The 19,777-nt window shown below is 39.8% G+C and overlaps 1 protein-coding gene across 4 annotated transcripts in view; it reads left to right on the top strand.

The window, feature by feature from the left end:
- KLF12 (KLF transcription factor 12) overlaps positions 1-19,777 on the top strand; it is a 234,501-nt gene that overhangs the window by 130,284 nt on the left and 84,440 nt on the right. For 3 of the 4 annotated variants that reach the window (XM_014870959.2, XM_014870953.2, XM_088159748.1), the window contains exon 4: positions 13,223-13,766. In XM_014870959.2, coding sequence (XP_014726445.1) covers positions 13,223-13,766 — 544 coding nt within the window. Of the gene's footprint in view, positions 1-3,596; positions 3,674-13,222; positions 13,767-19,777 lie in introns of all 4 variants that reach the window. The other variant, XM_014870958.2, reaches the window with a different exon arrangement.

Raw genomic sequence — 19,777 nt, 5'->3', positions numbered from 1 at the left:
AGGTGAAATAGAGCCAAGTGTTGAGTGTACAGGCATTCTGAAGGAGGTCCCTGAGCAAATCAGCACAGTTTCATTGTGGCCCTGCCACAAGCAGCCCCTCAGAGGAACCATGGCTCTCTCTCTCTCCAGGTGTTGTTCAGTGTCAGAATTTGTCTTCTGTGTTGCTTGAAAGCAGAAGTCCTGAATTTCTGAAGTGGTGAGATGCCAAGCCATTTATGAAACAGCTGCACTTTACAGCTTATAGTTTTCTCCTGTTAGATTTTCATGCCTGTAACATGCAATTACATATACAGAAGCTACAGATACTCTTTTAAATTCAGTGGTAAAAGAGCCCCTAAATCAAAGTGTGAATTCCTTTATTTAATTTATAATATATTAAGAGCTGTCAGTACTAATTAATGTTGTAAAACAGCTTAAGCATAAGACCCACGAGTCAACAAGAGTAATAGTGACTATGTCTCAGAAGAAGCAGAATTTTGAGTATGCCTTTTCAGAGATGTATTTGGTGTGCTCATCTCCATTTGGCTGGGCATGGTTACTGGAAAAAGAGAGTGATTGAACTTACAATTTTTTTTAGGTTACCTCATGCGCCTATCCCAAAGTAAATAAGCACACTGGGTTTGCAATCTGCCTCCTGAATCAGAGCAGCAAGGCAGCACACATGTAGGGATCAGCTCTTGCACTTTAAACAATTGTGCTCCTCACACAGGAGTATTGCAGTATTTCAGAATTCTTGGTACCTTTGCATCCTACCCATGAGCCTTGACTGTTGAGAAGGGTGAATCCGTGTGTGTGTGTATGCATCTGAAAATGCAGCAGTACATTCTTGGGGCCGATGGACACATGCAGTTAAGCACCTTCCTTCTTTGACTGTAACAATAATTTCTACTCAGATGAGTTGTGGTATCAAAGTTGTGGCAAAACATCAGCTCCATAACCAGTAGCAGGTGTTGTGTCCTGTTCGGTCTAACGTGGAGAAGTGTGACAGTGCTTAGTCTGATGTCACTGTTATGATGTTACACAACATCACCTTGTAGGCAGTCCATTTATGTCTGTATTTAAAAGGAAATTAAGAATTACAGAGCCTTTTTTTTTTACCAACACAAAGCAAAATGTGATTTTTTTTTTCTTCTATCCCTCTGTGTGCTTGCAAGAGGTGCTTGTGTGCATCTTCTGCTGGGTTTGCATAGGTAGGTAATTGCACAACTGCCAGCATTGTCAACCTGTGCCCTCAGGGGTACTCTGGTCTACCCCAGCCACTGCCAGTTCCTCCTCACAAGGGTGCCAGAGCCTGTCCCTGAGCTGAGGGACGCTCCAGGAGGTCTCAGGTGCCACCATGTGTCTACACCTGAACATCTGAGTTGAGTGCAAATTATTCTGCTTAGTGAAAGAGCCAAGAGAAAACTTAGTACAGAATGTTGTTATGTTAACAGACGAAAGGGGTGAGGAAGAGGAAAGAGGATTTAAGTCAACCAAAAACTTTCCAAATTGATTTCAAATGCACTAGCTTGTTACAATCAGTAAAAGAAATAACAAAAAGACCAGAAGATACCTGATCTGTTCTTTGCCTAAAGTTTAAATGGGTCAATGTGTATCATTAACAGTGGTTCGTTCCAATATTTACTTCTCCCTCTCTTCCTTTATTTTTAAATAGAAACTTCTACTTGGAAGTAAAACTACTTATTCTGTTGAAAAATAAGTTGTGCACCAAAATAAAAGCTTTCTTTTTTCCTTCTATATTTCTTCCATGTTTTCTTTTCACAAGAAAGAGAAATAGCTTGTGTCTAGTTGCCCGTCACCATGAGTAGCATATAAAGAGTTTCCTTTAAGTTAAAAGTATGTCTCTGAGGGGGGCTCAAGAGCATTATTTTGCCTACATCTTAGTTTTAGGTGTCTAATATGGCATTTTATATGTATTACTTGTTGTCAAAACCCAGTAGTTTTGTCTCTAACAGAATTTAATTTTAGGTATAGTCGTGTATTCTGAAGTTGATCTGAGTTTAGGAAATGAAATTTATTAAGTAGCTATTACAAACACCTTCTTTGAAAGTTTTTGGTTCTTCTGTTTAAAAGCAATTAGTTGTTCAGAACAAACTTGGAGTGATGTCATCCCTAACTAATAACATGGTGATCACAGTTTTGTATTAACTCTGTTCTGAGAAAAACAAGTAAATACCTAGTTGCTTCTGATGTGTAATAATGTCACTGTAATAATGTTGGCTATTAAAAAATAATCAGTTTGAGTTCATTTTAGTTCAGTTGCTAAGATGTTTATTGTTTTAAGATTAAAAGTATAATGAAATATTGAGTGTGTACAGTTGTCTCAGATTTCAGATATGAGCCTTTTCAAATAATGGAAGTTGTTACAGATACACATTGCAGGCTTTATTTTAGACCAGGAGAAGTACTCCTAATAATGATACTTTGTCTTGTGCTATTCTTATTAATCCCTTAAAAGTCAGAAATAATAAAATAATATAAAGAGGGTTTCATAGTTATAATGCATTTAATTTTTATACTGGTTATTGCAATGTTTTGGCTTTACTGTTACAAGTCTAAATTTGATATTGTAGTGTGGGAAAAACTCTTGAGATTCTTCCCTACATTTCCCCTTCTGTAAAGTGGAAGTGTAGTCTGTGTTAGCCACATCTAAAGGAGATTTCTGAAGACTAATTATTTTGCAGTAATCAGTAAGTGATTATTATTGTCATAGGGTAAGAACTGAAACAAGGAAATCTTCATGGTCAGCTCCAGAGTATTGTATTAAATGATCTGTACTGGAGTGTTTGTGTGCTGGTCCATGTGTGGTGTCAGTGGGTTGTCCATCTCATAATCCATATCTTGTTCTATTTAGTCTTTAACTGTAAACTTTATACAAAGACTCAAAGTAGGTACTTGGAGAGGGCTTGGTTTTTATTCTTGGTCTTCTGTAACAATATGTACTGTGATATACCAGGACAGTGAATTGAGTCAAAATCCATTCCAGAGACATTGGGAATTAATTTTCCAAATATACATATTCAGAGTTTATGTGGCTGTTCTCTTTAAGGGTAAAAAGTCAGAAATAACCATTCCAATTCTGCCTTCTCAAAAGCCATGCTAAAAGAATATTGGTGAGCCTTAAGCAATGCAGCAGTCTGCCTTTGGGCAGTGCTGGGAGGAAGGCTGTCTGTGCTAGTTTTGCTCAGATCCTCAGTGAGCCATTACTGCAATATGAATTTCTTGTCTTCATTTTTTGTGGACAAATATCACAGAGGAACAGGATGCTTCAGCAGCGAGTTTCTGGGATGTCTGCTGACAGCAGAAGAATGGTGAACCTCAGCAGGTTCAGATCCCAGGTACAGTGGGGCATTGTGTTTTAGTGGGCACAAGCCCTTTTGTGTGGTCACTCCAAGCTTGACCCTCCTCCTCTTCTCCACGCTGGGACATTCCATGACATCTAGCCTTTCCAGCCAGCCCCACACCCAGAGGGATGACCATTATCTCCTTCCCACCCTCATCTTCATCTTGTAGGCCTCCCTATTGTATCTTAGGTGACATCAGGTGACTTAATGCTTTGTTTAGAATTTAAAATGCCTGATTTCTTTAATTTGCAGACTCATTTGACATGACCCCTTGGAGCCCTGGTCTTTTTGCTGGTAGTATCCCAGTCTTCGCAGCCAAGACTTACTATGTAAGTTTCCTCTTTCAGACAGTGCCAGACCCAATCTCTGCATTTTTTCTGCCTCTGTAGGTATTTTTTTTCCTAGCCAGTGTTAATCTTTTCATAAATTTGGCTCTTTTTTCTTCCTTGAGGTCAGCTCATGTCCTCCTCGGTGCTGCCTGCTCCCACAGGAAGGGCAGCAGTAGGAAGCAGGCAAGGATTTCAGGGAGGTTAATGAGGCAGACTGGTTTCACCCAGGTTAATGAGCTTGGAGTAGAGCTACCCACACTTAGAGGTTGAGAGGTTTTGGATGTACAAAGTCAGGCCATGCTCTCTCATTACCAGTGAACAGTACCAGCCAGGTTTGTTTTACTAGCACCAACAATAAGTTTGAAGAACAGACCACAGAAAGTGTTAGTTTTAGTGAAACTTGATTTAAATGTTTTCTCTCCAGAGTGAACACTTTTTTTTTTTTAAGCCACTGAAAAGTCAGACCTAACTGTACCCATCTCTGTGCCATCTATTTATTTTACTGAAGAAATGTCGACATTGAGTGCAGCCTCAGATGGGAAGTCAGAAGAACAAAATGAATTTAAACTTCAGCTTGAAGGATAGCAAACAGAAGGAGGTTCATTGGGGAAAATGAATTCTTCTGGTGGAAATTAAGATGAACAAAAGATAAGTGAGGACAGACATGGAGAAGCTCAGTTGCAGAGTATGGATAACACACTGGATCTGAGTTTTAGGCTTGGCACCTCCATCACCACCACGGACGTGCCCAGTAGGTGAACAGGTGCTGAAGCAGTTAATGGAGACTTTCATACCTCAGAGCAAGACTGAGGAATGATTGAAAAGAAGTACTGCCCAGTCTTTTGTGCCCTTTCCAGCTCTATTTACCAGGTGTACAGAGTCCTCTTGCAGTATCTGGCATTGCTTGCTCAAGGAGGAATTATTTGGAAGTGTAAGACCAGTTTTTGAGTGCTGAGCTCAAAGGCTGGTTTGGCCATGGCTGAGTTTTATCTGGAACTTGGTGACAGCTTGCAGGTGGTTAAAGGGTATAAATTATAGTTTCATGAATTATTTCTCATAGTCCTTTTCGCTAATGTATTTATGAATATTTCAGAGTAATGTGTAGGGTAAGAAAATGTATATCAAAACTTTGCATCAAAATTTTAACTTAAAAAACTGTTGGCTGCAAATTTTTCTTCAGGCTTTCACTGCTTTTCAGTGTAAGTTGTCTTATTGAATGCTTTTATGTTAGTTTGAAAAAACCCACAATATAGTTTGAATATTTTCACCCAGAAATGTAAATGCTGCTGAGTACTTTTTATAGAAATTATTTTCAATAAGCCTGATAATTTGATGGACCGCTCTATCAACAATCTTGCTTGGTAGGTACTTGTGGAAGGTTCCTGACATGTGTTCCATGTCAGACAAAGTGACTAGTCTAGATTGACAAAAGAAAATTAACTTTAAAATCACAATATATGTCTAGTAGATTTTTTCTTATTATTTTTTAATGTAAACATCAAGAACTCGAATTTATTAACTCAAAGTTTTGGATAAACAGAATTGTAAAATTCTCATTTAAGATTGGGCTAGAGAAAATCAAATGAAATCAAAAATCGCAAATAATCCCAAAAACCATGGGAGGAAGGGTTAAAAGGGGAGCTGCTGTGTGATTGTGTGAATTCTTGTTGTCTAGAATTTCATAAACTAACATTTTTTTTAAATCACAAATTTGAATTGGGGTAATATAATATTTTTTCCCAGCATTTTACCTTTCCTTTAACAATTGTTTATGGATCTGCCATTTGTTCAGAAATTATTTTCACAGCTAAAATAGATTAGTTCAAGGAATACAAATATATTACCAATATTCTTTTTATGCTTAAGCACGTAATAATCCAAACACTGCACCTTTGTTAGACTTGTTTCTGTTCAAGAGCTGTGTCACAGTAATGAGCATAAATTTGTTTCTTCTAATGTATTCTTCCTTTGACACAGAGCATTCTAGTAACACTGCTCAGATATAAATAAAACATCTAAGCTGAACATCTAGTGTTCTGAATGTGCTCATGATTAAGGCAACAAGGGGGTAGGTTTTGTTGCTTATCAAAATATTAGAGCAGGCCCATGTAGAATTTGAGGTACTGAGAATTTGTCCTCATTTTCAAGATATGTATCTTTTTTACATTTAGCATACTAGATAGTACAGGGGCTGATTAGTTTGCTTGGTGTAGAAATCTGTTATCACTGTTTTTTCGTTCTGTGCTGTGATGGAAAGCCTTTGGTAAACCTGTTAGTTTTGGGACAGGAGAGTTGGATGCCAACTAATGATAGCGCTTACTCTTGTTTTCACAAATGTATTATATAAAAATAAGTCATTCCATATTAGAAGTATTTGCACTTTTTGTTAAACATATTTAAAAATTAATGCAGTTTGCATAGGGATCTCCTTTCATTTTGAAGCATGTTTCCCCAGTCGTAATTTGAACTGTTACTAAAGGTTGCAGCACGTGCTGCTTTTTTAATGTTGAAGCAGTTGTGGAATAGAATCATAGTGTGACTGATCAGAAAAAGTTAGAAGATAGTGTTGGCAGCCTTGGAGCTTGAATTCTGCTTGTGTATTTATGAATGGTTGATTTACATCTGGTCTCCCATTATTTAGTTAATTCTCTTTTTATTTTGGGGCATCTTCTATAGATTGGACACATTTAGCAACACTGCTAACAAGGCCACCTGTGCCTCATAGGATATACTAGGGGAGGGTTTTTTTGCCTCTTCAGACTCACAAAGAGAATAGAAATACTATTTTTAGGCCTTGAGGGTTGGTAACATCCACTTTGAAATCAAACTTCCAAGTGTTATGCAGAGATAATGACACATTGAATGAATCATGAGTATTTTAAAGTGGGTATCTCTCAGTCTCTCCTGTTGAATAGATTCCGATTTGGTTAAATGCATTTTCATTGAGCCTTTTTTAATTTTAATAATTCCTGGACTCTCTGTCTTTCTCAGCGCCAGTTGCTGCTTTTTATAGAAGCTTCAATGGGAGGTGTTGTGACAGAATCTGACTCAACCTTTTTTGGGAGTGATATATCTTGCGGATTTCTTTTCTCCCTGGAACACAAATTTCACCTTGACCCTGAGCAACTATTTGTTGCAACCTGACAGCAAGACACATTTTAATTTGTGCTTCCAGAAAAGAAGCAGAAGGATCCAGTTGTCTTGCATTTTGCCCTCTTCTTCAGCATGACCTCCTGTGTTTCTCCAGTGCATCCAAGCTGTGCAGTTCTGTGAGCTAAAGCAGCAGCCTTGAGCAGAAGGGCAGAAATGCCTGTTCACTTGGTGCTTTAGCATGTGGAAACAAAATTTTAAGTATTTTGCTCCGTTTCAGTTTTCAGCTATGTACATGTTTGTCCTTCTGCCTTTACGTCGCTGTTTGTCGCCACTGTACTGGTGCATCTTTCATGTATAGATTAATAATAATAGCCTCATCTCAAATTGAGCATAGTTGAGTCTTGGATGTGTCATCTATTCAGAGGGATAGCAGAGTGTTTCAAGTAGAGGTTGTATTACTTCTTTTTCTGAGAGTATTTTGTTGCTTTGGTTAAAGTGGGAATTTTCAGGCAGAAGGGAATACTGTGAAGGAAATTTCTCATGCTGGGAAGGGGTTTTGAAAAACATCTCTTCCTGTAACTTTAAAGAGCATTCACTCCTAGATTAGCAAAATAAGCCCTAAAAAGACTCTTAAGTAATGCGCTGGGTACTTCAGCCATAACCTACAGGGCTTTTTGAAGTGTTCAGGCTGCTACTTACCCAAGCTAGCTGCAGCCTTTTGTGCTTGGCAAGTGCCCACTTGGGGTGGGGCAGGACAAAACCTGACATAGGCAGATATGTTTCATGGGCAGCGCCTACAGAACTGCATTTTCAGGGGCATGAGCTTTCTACCCTATCATGAGAAAGACACGAAAAATATTCCATTTTAATTTTAAAAGCAAAGTGTGTGCAAAAGATGAGCACAGCATGTTCTAAACCAAATCCACCTGCTCATCTCATGGATTAGAGTTGTAAGCACATCTGTGTGCTACATGCAAAAGCAAAATGACTCCTTCTAGAGCTCATGGGTTTTGTCATTTAAAACGACAAAATTGGTTTTTGTTTACTGTGAAGTGTTAGAAACTCTGCACAGTATTTATGGTTATTAAGGTTTCACCCTCCAGTGTAATGACCAGAGCTGAAAGCTGCTCTAGCCGGGCACAAGTTCTGCACTGCCTGCCCAGGAGAGGCTTGCATGCCTGCACTGCCGAGCCTTGGCATTTTGGTGCTGCAGTGGCAACGATGTGGTTAAAATTGTGGGTAGCTTTTCAGATAGAGTATGATTTTTCTTATCTTAGTCTTCTCTAACACTGACAAAATAAACCAATCTTGTCTAAAATTACTCCTGCCAGAGCAGAATGAGGTGGGACAGCATGATGAAAATCAAGAAGGGGTTTTATGTGATTTGACCGAAGAGTTAAACACTTAGCAATTTATTTTTTAACTTCCTGTCCTCAAAGCTAGCTTATTTTATAAACGCTAAATTTAGTCTGTTCTGTTTCCGTCATCAAGGACAGCTTTTTTGGTATGCTTTCTTACAAAATGTTTGACCTTGGGAGATTGCTGCCAGAAAGGAAGACACTTCAAAAGCTGACAGCTGATTGTTGGAGGTTTGTAAACTCTGTTGTGTGGGCTCAGTAGAAGTCCACAAAGGCATAAAGACTCACTCTGGGTTAGTACCCTGTGAAGCTGGTGAACTGTAATGTGTCTGGATAAGTTGCTGACAACAAAATGATCCTTGCTTTTTCTCTGTTTTTAACCTCAGCTGTGTGGAAACTGAGGTCTTCATGGCTTCTTTAGGGTGAGAGACAACGCTGATACACACAGGAGTTGCCATGAGTAGAGTCAAAAGGGGCTGCTGCAAAATTTCCTCACAAGTAAGTTAAGAGGAGGTGGAATTCAGAGGACTGGAAAGAAGATGAAGAACTGTGCAGGAAAGGATGGCTGCCCAGCATATGGGATGTTATCAGCCACAGCATCACTGTTATTCACTCTGGGTATTGTGGCTGGTTGCAACGTAGACTGGTTGTTTTTCCATAATGGTCTGGGAATAAGGAGTAAGGAATGCTTTTTTATTCAGCCAAAAAAAAGCTTTGTGAATAGGGAAATCACGTGTTATGTTCCTGGCGGTATTTATTAATGATAAGCTAATGAAACAGCACTGCAGAGAATACTGGTGTACAGATTTAAAAGGGAAGGCACAAAAAGCATGAGCTGAAAGCATTGATTAATAGAGGCTGCAGCTTTATTAAAAAGGCTTTCCTAGCAGAGAGCCATCTTTACCTGCCTTCCAGTTCTGGCTCAGCCTGGATTTGAGTGGTAAACAGCATAAGGATGCAATAGCAAAGTTTCAGAGACATGCGTTGCTGAGATTGGCTTCCGAGTCCCAGCTGGTGGCAGGGCTGAAGCTGTCCCTCTCCGTTGTACCAGTGGGCTGAGCAGTCAGACGAGGGAAGCCACGTGGAGATGTACCCCTTCGTGTTTTATTTCCATGGTCTGGGCTGGCATCCAGGGCAGCCCACTGAATTACAGGGACCTTAGGATGAACCCTTTCTAAGCCACCAAGTGTTCTGAAAGCTGCCAAACTCTCAGCAACAGTTTAGACTCCTAAACCAAAATGAAGTTTGCAAAACCAACACAGACGCTTTTGGGAGCCAGACAGGAAAAGCCTGCTTCAGATGCCCAAACTAGCAATCCTCTGAGCCCACACCACCACAAGAAACCCAGTTCACTAGATGAGAATGGAAAGACAGAACTAGAGAGACAGAAGAAATGAACACAGAACTATTTGTTTCTCTTCCAGTTGAGCTGACAGAATGGCTGAAGGTACACTGAATATCACAGCCATAGCTTTATTATCTTCTCAGTTAGAAAAGATGTACTTCCATTAAATAAAACTAACAACAACATTCATTGTCTAGGGAAATGAACAGTTATTTCTAGTTAATAACATTAGTGGGAGGGGCTAAGAAGTAGTGTTTTGAGAATTCAGCCATTCCTTTTGGCTTCCTTGCTGCTCTTCTTCCCTTAGTTCCTCATTCTGGAATATCTGTTATCATTGGGAAAAGTTTACTTATACCATCCATTTTCAGAAAATAGTGATAAAATTAGTGTTCAAAGTTTTGATTCACATACTGATAAAGTAGAGTTTTGGCAGCTTAGATAAAATCTAAGGTCATGGAGGAACATCTGTATACCACTTGTCGCTCATTGTAAGGGAATGTGAGTTGTTAGGGTAGATCTCTTTGTTTACCACCTGCAGAAGAAAGTACAGCACTTGCTTACAATTTTTATCTTAAATATGAGACATACAAGCCTGTTTTGATAAGGATCCTGCTGTCTTTTGCAGTGTCAGCTGACATCAGTCACATCCTGAATTTACCAAAGAAAAAGGCATCCTTAGTCTTAGAGGTTTGTCAAGGAAAGGCAGCCATGAAAGGGCATACCAGTTGTCATCCTGTTTGGAGAAATTAATGAAGGGATTGTCATGGTTTTGAGCTTAGTTTCACTACTGAAGACTAAAATAATAATATCAACTGTGTTACCGTAGTACACAGAGTCTGTGTGGCCCCTCCAGCAGCTCTGGACAAGACGAGTGTACCAAGGGAAAGATATATGGAATATAAGGAATGTGCAAACATAAGTAAATGTAGAAGAACTGCTTAAAGAGAAAGTGATTTGCATGATAGTCTGAAGTTATGTGTTACTTTTTTTCTGAATTCCCAAAGGAGTAGGTGTAATTACTGTAGTGAAACAAAGGCCTGTTCTTAGAACAACCTAGAAAAATCTGTAAGTCGTGACCTGTGCTTTGTCTCAAAGACCATTAGCTCTATCCACGGAACAAATACTTTGTGTGGTATCAGCTACAGGAGGCTTTGGGGTTCTTTACTCTTCTTGTGAGGGACCTAGTGCTGCTTGCTGCAAAGGCAGGTGGGGGCAGATGCACTCAGTTTGGCAATAGACTGCTTTTGAGGTCTGTGTGGATCCCTTGTGTCCAGTCCCTTGTTGCAGTGGGTCAACCTGATATCTGCCTCTGGCACCCAGAGAAAACCTGGAAGTAAGGCAGTAGGATTTCTTGCATGGTGGGTTTATCTACACTGTGGATAGAGCTGGCAATTCATGCTGCTTCTAGATGGCACTTGTGTGGCCATGTGCATGAGGGGATCCCTCATCTCTCTTGTGTGAGCTGATGCCATTTATCCCACTTCTCTCAAACATTTAAGATAGGAGATGCTACCTTTGGCCTTATGAGGGTTCAGGTGTAGCCTGTGCAGGGTGTCCCTCTCCACTTTGTCCTTACTCTGGTACCTGTCTGTTCAGTCAGCAGAACCAGTCTGTCTGCCCAAGTGCATATAGATGAGACTTGTCAAGATTTGACAAATTAACTTCTTGTGCCACGCATGTTTATGGCTTTGTCTTTATGATGGCATGGTGGGGATCTCATTATGGACAATAGCCAGGATAAGGTGTTTCAGAGGAAGTTTGCCAGGTGATGATTCCTGCTATTACAGGCATGTTTGCCTTCTTGAGGAAGGGCTTTACATAGCCTTGTCACTCACGGCTGGTTATGTGCTTTGAAAAGTAACCTGTTCTTCACTATGTGTTCTTTTTAGCAGAATTTCCCATTGTCTTTATGAAAAGGGATATTTTGCTTTTGTTACTTATATTACAACAGAATAGCAGGATCCAGGGTCCAAGTGAATCCATTATTTAGATAGTAGTCTCTTTATTTTAAATAGATTTGTCTATGAATAGAGGAAGAGAACATTCCAGAGATGTTCTTGCTTTCAAATGTGGGGAAATGTCAGATCCAAGAATCATCTAAATCGGCTAAATAGATGAGATCTACTAGAACATCTCATCTTTCAGCATGCCAGGAATAATATCCAGTTAGGCCCTTATTACTGCAGTTTTCAATGTAAGTGTTTGTATTTTTCTTTTTCAATAGAATTTCATTCTCTGTTGAAGCTTGACTCCGACTCAAAACAAGGAGGACTTTCCTTGAAGATACTTAATATAGTTGATTATAAAAACCCCAGAGGGAATTCATAGCTTGGTTGATTGTTAGTGTATTGACAGTAGATGCATTAAAATACTTCTAGCTTAAATATTTCTGACTTAATATTTTTAGATGCTTAGTAAATACTATAATCTAGAGGTGAAGTTAATGCATTTAGAGCTGCTTAAGTCTGTATAGGGAGTAATTGTTTTGGGTCAAGTGAGGTTTGAAGGAGCAGTGTTCTGTGTTGAGGTTAGGGTTTGGTACTGCACTGTGTGAATGCCTGTCTGTAGAGAAGCTCTGCAGTGCAGTGCCATGGAGTTCCTTAGCTAAGGAGCTGAGAGATGTGCTTTGTCTTATGACCAGGTTATCGATGGGCATTTCCATCCTTGCTCTGCCTGGTGAAAATGACTTGAAAAAACGTTGTTAAAGACTGGTTATTAATGGTGTACTGTCAAAATTGAAAGATATATCAAATGAACTTCTCTAGGGATCTGTCTTTGGTCTAGCATTATTCAAAAATTCTATTAAGCTCTTTGATGACAGAAATAAGGGAAAACTATAAAAATAGCAGATGGCACCACCACTCTAGAATAAATTGAGGCCGACCAGCTTTGAAAGAATTAATCTAAAGCATAAAATTATTTTGTGAAGTCAGGACAATTGTTCTGAATTAGTATGGAAATAATAATAATAACAATGGGGAAGGCTATCTAATGGGCAAGTTCAGAATAATGAATTGCTGCAACCATTCCTCGCTCTGACAGGACAATCATATAAATGCGTGCCTCTGTACTGACATTTAAGTTCATTATCAATGGCCATTCAGAGTGCAGAAGTCAAATATAGAACTGAAGGACTGAGGGTAGCATAAGTCTTCTGAAAAGTATTGTGGACAAAACTTCAAAGATCACTGTAAAGACAAAACAAGTACTAAGGCTTGTCCTTTTAAAGCAGATGTGACAGAAAGCAGCAGCCACGTCTGCCTAGTCTAGAAGAAGGTACACAACTGGGGGGAAATTGTGGTCTTTGAGCATGCAGAAAGTTGTTTGAGGAGTGGTGGTAACCATTTTTTCTTCATGTCTGAGTGATGATGACACAAGAGAGTAGTGCTGTGGTTTAAAATTAGATGTTGGAAAAAAATGTTCTGTCAATACAAGTAGTTACTACTGCTGAAGAAACGAAAATTTTGGTCATTGGTGACTTTGCATAGTGCAATGAACCAGGGTGATTTTGTACTGTTAGTCATGACACTTTCTAAGAAATGGGAGTAGAATTTTTTTTTTAATATTCTGTTCAAACAGAACACATCTGTGCTTTCTAATGTGATTCGTACTTTAAAATTATGAGCTGACCCAAGAAAAGAAAACGAGTCCTGTGGATTTCACGATCAAGTTGTGTGGTGTGCATTAGCAACTGGGTGTGCAAGTCATCTTCAACCACACGTGTAACTGTGTCCCTTTGTTCTTCCTCAACAGTCTCCAAACGTCCACAACTACCCAGATATGGATGCTGTACCTTTGTTACTAAACAACATGAAGGCCGACCCCACGGAGGATTCATTATCTACAGATCATTTCCAAACACAGACTGAACCAGTGGACTTGTCAATAAACAAAGCCAGGTCGTCCCCTACAGCAGCTTCATCGTCACCAGTTTCCATGACAGCATCAGCCTCCTCCCCTTCTTCTACTTCGACTTCTTCTTCTTCCAGTCGGCCAGCTTCATCCCCCACAGTAATAACATCAGTCTCCTCAGCAGCATCTGTACCATCAGTATTAACTCCAGGTCCTCTTGTGGCCTCTGCATCTGGTGTTGGAGGCCAGCAGTTTTTGCACATTATCCATCCAGTACCACCTTCAAGTCCCATGAACTTGCAGTCCAACAAAATGAGTCATGTGCACCGTATCCCTGTGGTGGTACAGTCGGTACCTGTAGTCTATACAGCTGTGAGATCACCTGGGAATATGAACAACACTATAGTAGTACCATTGCTGGAGGATGGGAGAAGCCATGTCAAAGGTAAGGTGGAGCCAGTTTTGTGCATCTGTTCCATCTCTGAACCTGGTCTTGTATGAGAAAAACATGCCAATGATTGCAAAGTTGTTAGTTTCCATACTTGCTGTGTTGTTGCTGAAAAGATATACAACTTCCTTGGGAGGAACCTTTAAAAAGTCTTATCCCAGACGATCTTTAAAGTAAGCAAGATTTTAGATGAAGACTGAGTTCAGCAGTGGTGTTAGATGCTGGGACAGCTTGTGGCAGGTTTTGTCCTGAGAGAAATAAGTCCTCCCCAGAAGCTGGAGAAGTAGGTGAATGGAACAAATGTCAGTGTATTACATTTATGACAGTATATAAAACATCAGAGATGAACATGGAAAACTCACCAGGTGTTTCAGATTTAGCAAGGGGAGGAATGTCAGAGGGATTGTTCCTCAGCAAAGAGAAAGCAATCATTGGGTTCTAGGAATGTGTGGAGGAAAGGCTTGTGGACCAAAGAGCATTAGCAGATGAAGAGAAGTAGGTTTTATTAAGCTTAAGGAGTGGCAGTGCAGTACTTTGAATTAGGTTTCTTCTTCCAGATTAAACAGCAGAAGGGAAGGAAGCCACCCAGAGTGTTTATGTTGGGAATGAGTTCTGCAGACACAGGACCCGAGAGAGGCACATGGAGGCGTGAAGGGAGGAAGAGGCACATGTCAGAAGGACAGATACACACTTGAGGTGTCCAAAGAACACAGAAAGGAAAGCTGGGAAGCGAGAGAGTGAGAACCCAACAGTTACTGAGGGAGCAAAAACTTGTTAGGGATAGTGAGATGATGGTTGGAGGAAGAAAGGAAAAAACAGATGTGTCCAGAAACTTGGAAAGCGCAGCTTTATAAAGGGGGCATTAGTGACAGAGATGGGAATATGAGGAGAGGAATGAGATACTCATTTCAAGGCTCATTGCATGTGACTGAATAAAATACGGTAATTTCCCCCTGAAATGAGGTATTCCTTGAGGCAGAAAGGGAGGATATTGACAGATAACCTTTGGGGCTTATGAGACTACAGGACATTTAGCATCTCTTGTGTTCCTTATTGCATAGTGAACAGGTCTCAACAACTTGTTTCTCAACTCTTTTGTCTGTTTTTGATAAACTGGCAACTGTGTGTAGTAAGACAGAGGACTGCAGTGATGGGGCATTCAGATGTTTAGGGGCATCCTGTTATGTCTATTAGTCTGTGATTCTCCTACTGTTCCCTCGTACCCAAGGGGACTGTGCCCTCTCAATAGGCTTGGACACAGGAAATGAACTCACTCTTGGTCTGAGTGTAGTTTTAAACCTCAAAAAGATGGTTTAAGTTTTATTACACTTCGTACAGTGATGTAATTTTAGCCCTTTGTGCCTTTATGTAAAGAAATTATGAATAAAACCAGAACTTCGTGACATGTAGCCTAAGAAAAAAACCCCAAACAAATAGAAAAAGGAAAGTTTTAGTCTTTATTATGATTTTGAAGTTTCAAGGTGCACCTAACCATGAGCTCATCGAGAAACTTTCCTGTTTGTTTTCTTTTCAAAGGTGCTAGTTGGCTGTGGTAGTAGTCTCCTCTATAGGAAGCACCTTGTGATCTTGCAAAACTGGCACTTTGCTACCCCAGTTTCATCAACAAAATTCCAGAATTTAATGTGCTATAGGGATTTCAGCCCATGAACTCCATGCATTCTGACCTGCCCTGACAATATGGCCTTGGCAGAGGTCATTAGCTATTAGCCCCTGCATCATCTATTAATGCACAGTTAAAGAAAAGGAAGGGATTAACAGTTCTTCAATTTATTAATTTTCCTCTCACGAGTTGTACGCATTTTGTTGTTGTTAATTCTTTTGGTTTAAAAGTTCAGGTTAATTTGAATAAATACAATAGAAGTAAATTGGACAGCAATCCACTCTAGGTAGTAATCTTTTATCAGCTTTTGCTGGAGTGTTTTTCATTCTTTAGTGCAAAACAATATAAATAATTAAATGCAGTGATATCGCACAAATTAACCAGTTAAATGATTTTCATATGTGTGCAGGCTAAATTCCCTTCAGTGATCAGCTCTTGTGCTGATAATAAAAAATAAATGTACATCGATCCTAACAGGACATTGTTGTCAAATTTAATTAGTTCCTAAGCCTCTACCAGCTGATAGACAAATGCAGGTTTGGAGTCATCTAGAGTCACAGCTTTCAACTTCTACATGAATGCTGATAATTTTCAGAAATAGAAAAATATGTACACTGAAACAGTTGTTTCACAGAAAGCATCAGCAGCATAATGCCAGTGTTATTCTTGTATTGGTGCTAATTCAGAAATCATGTTGATGATCCAGGAATGCCAGTTGGGAAGCACTTAAAGTTATGTTTTACATTAACCTTTATCTAAGCCCTTTTCACACAATTGAGACTAAGGTACTTTCCTGAAAAGAGATATTTTTAATGCGAAAATTAATGAAAATTACATCAGACCTGAGTTCAGAACTCTCCTGTTTTTCTAGGTTTCAGGTGCTGAGGGGAACAAATACAAGAAACAGTGCATAGAGAAAAGCTTTTTCCTTGTTATTCCAAATTTTATTTTTCTTATGCTGAATTTTCGTCTTCCTTCCAGGTTTGACTAGAACCATTTAATTTTAGTTTTCTTGCAAAACCTTCTCACGCTGTCACCATCCCTCTAATACTGTCTCCAGGTGTTTTGCTCAGGTGCCTTTCTGCTTCCCCTGATGCTCCCCAGTCCTCCTTTCTCTCTCTCTCACTCTCTTAGACAAAACTCTCCTGGTGGCTGCTTTTTGAAGCAGTTGAAGCAAATAGTTTTTTTCATGTTCTGCTTGAATTCTCTCTTTCCTCCAGCACAAGAAATGGCTACCTTGTCTTCTGTTTCCCTTTCTTTTTCTATTTTTCTATTTTTCTATTTTTTCTTGCTGACTGCTCTTTGAGTGCCACTTTCAGCAGCTCTGCTTCATCTTCCCCTCCTTTTCTGTTAATATTTCTAACCAAGGCTGTTATCTCCTCCTCCACCTCTGTGCATACTTCTCTGTGGTGTCATTCGTCATGGCGTTCTTTGTCTCACCATCCTTCAGAAGAGTCTCAGATCTCCTTTTCTGCCTCCCAGTTTGCTGTTTATTTCTGCTGTCTGTCCTGCATCCTCACTCCCATTTTTTTTAATCTTGCTTGCAAGGTTTCTTGTTGTTTTGAAGACACGTAGCCCTTGTATATACCAGCAGCATCCGTCAGGTCCTGTGCCATGTGCTATGCCCCAAGGTGGGCAATGGGACATGGGGCTGTCACGTTGCAAAAGCACCCTTATGTCAGAGTGATGTGCTTTTGCAGGATAAAAACCTAGCCTAAATCAAACCCAGGACTGGTGCATTTTTAGGAAGTTATTAACAATGCTTAATTAGAAGGTAATTAGCAAACACTATTTTCGGTGTCGGTAATGCAACACTTACCATTTACAAATCTTAGTAAATTCCTACAAGCTGCTGGCACCACAACACTGAGCTATGAACACACACAGTTGCATGCAGACTCCCCTGCTGACCGTGCACCCATTGGGGAAGACACACTCACGGGAGATCCCCCAGAGCAGTGGGGTCTCTGCAGCCCCCACAGCACCAGCCTGGCTGTGCAAGTTGCCCTCTACAACCTTCTCCCCTCATTATTTCATACACACAAAGCAGAGTAATGCATTAGGGCTGTCAGGCACAGAGGGGAAGGGAGGCAGGCACAAGTCCAGGCTGTGCCCTCTGCCACCCCTGCAACATGGCACAGTCGAAGTTCTCTTCCTTCAGTGGTCACTGCTCTTGTCACAACCTTAAAAAGTGCTTGGAGGTTTTTTTCTGTGAGGATTAGGTGGTGGTGACTAGACATTATTGCACATTAAAATATTCCATGAAAAGGTATTATAGTCCCAGGAAAAGTCTTTCCTTGCTTTTTTTTTTCTCCCTGTTCAGCAGTGGTGAGCATTGCTAAAAGTTCAATTAGTGGCCCAGCAGGTAGCAGCACCTATAGATAAGACTGCCTAATGGTTTCCCTTAAGGCCCTGTCTTCTGTTGCTCCAAGTCTGTCTATATGTTAACCATTGAGAATAACATTTTCCATATTGCACGTCTGTCTCAAGCTATTTCTGTGTTTTCTCCTTTTTTTCCCTTCCTTTAAGAGGAAATTTTCAAGAAGAAAAACTGTTCCACTCTTCCTGAGACTAAGCATAGAGAAAAAAAGTAGCTTTCTCCATGTTGAAAAATTTATTTCAGCTTTTTTTTGTGTGTGTGTGAAACTGTAGAACCTCAGTGTTTTTAATGACATGAACCTCATGCTTGGTTTTGGATCATTGTTCTTTACTTTCAGCAGATATCCTTGAATACTATTGGCAAATCATGTCCCTCTAGCAGCAGATTTTCCCAAATACAATATCCTTAAAAATTGTTTTCTGTAGTTCAGAGAAGTTACTGTATTCATTGAAGAGCCTTTTAGAAGCTCATTCCTGATAATGGTGCACAAAGGGCTGATGCAACTTTGATATTTCTGGGGTTTTGGAATCAAATTTATGGATTCTCATTCTTATGGGTTTTTATGTTTTCAGAAGACACAAACACTTGCAAAATTCAGCAGTCAGAGCATTATAAATTTAAAATTTGCCAACTGAACTTTGTCTTCTGTAATGCGATGGGCTTGGACTATTTTTATGTTATATCTGTATATAGATCTGGCAAAAATACACTGGTTTTGTCTCTTCACAGTTTGCACATTCTGTATTCCTCACTATGGATGTATTAATAAGTAGCAAATGCAGTACCTTTTGCTGCAGATTCTTTGTGATTTAAACCAAGTAGTACCATTAGATTATGTTATCCACTGCCCTTGTTGGTTTTTTTTCTAAGTACAGGCTGTTGTTTCTGCTTTCTATAAAGTTTATTCTGCAAAAGTAAACGCAATTTGTAGTACAAAGATAGAAATTAAGAGAACTGTTCCATGTGTTTAAAGGTCAGATTACAGTGTCTGTTTATATGAATTATGCTATGGAAGAGACTTCTAACTAAAACAAGTAGCATTGCCTTTTTGGTTTCATGTGGAGGGATTATCCTTTTTGCATTTTAGTAGATGGTTATTCTGGATTGGAATTGCATTGAGGCTGAGAGTTTCCATACCTACAATTATTTTGTTGTTATGCACAAAAATCTTTTGTGGCTGTGCATATTCCAGCCTGCCACCTCCTCCCTAATGCCCCCCAGAATGCTGAATCTCTCTCCCCCTGTTTTGTTGGTTCAACTGGAAGAAATGCTAGTGGCTCTGGGAAAGCAGGAACAGGTTGGCAATGGCTGGACAGGAAGAGAAGCGAGGCAGAGGAGAGGTTTGTGTTCAGGGTGGGACCTGTGCTCCTGAAGAGGTGCACATTATTTAAGAGCTAGAGTAAACAGTGGTTTCTGCCAGAATGGAGAGTTAAGATATAACATAGCCTGTGGTCTTCGAAACCAAGGAGGTTGATTTAAGACAAAATGGATTAGGTTAACTATAGGAACTTCCCTAAACAGTCTTCTACTTAAATTTCCAGAAAAGTACTACTTCTAGTGATTTACTAGTGACATACTTAGGTTTTTTCACTGTAGAAGCAAATGCACTTTTAAGATTCATCAATATGATTTGTTCATGTTGATGTTCATTGTTCGTTTTCAACCAGGAGGGATTTGAGGAAGGGACTGAGGTAGATGCGTATTCCAACTTGATTTGCGAAAGCTCAGCATAAGCGGGATGAGTAAATCTATTCTGACGTATCCTGAGTCCTTGCACCTTTTGGAAGCTGTTAGTTCCTTGTCTTCCATGCCAAGAATGCCTCTGGCCCTTCAGTTCTATATTCTCACCAGGGCTGAGCTTTGATCTGCTTGCTTTTATCCTATGAATTTGGATCCAGCTGAAACACATGCCTAAAACTTCTCATTTATTTTATCTCTGCCTTGGGTTTTACTGTGCCTTGGACCAACCTGCTTGAAAGCTTCCTGATTTCTAAAATATCTCCGGCC

Source organism: Sturnus vulgaris, chromosome 2 (assembly GCF_052056855.1).
Source record: "Sturnus vulgaris isolate bStuVul1 chromosome 2, bStuVul1.hap1, whole genome shotgun sequence".
NCBI lineage: Eukaryota > Metazoa > Chordata > Aves > Passeriformes > Sturnidae > Sturnus > Sturnus vulgaris.
The sequence above is the reverse complement of the archived record's forward strand: the minus strand, read 5'-3'. Positions and strand labels throughout refer to the sequence as shown.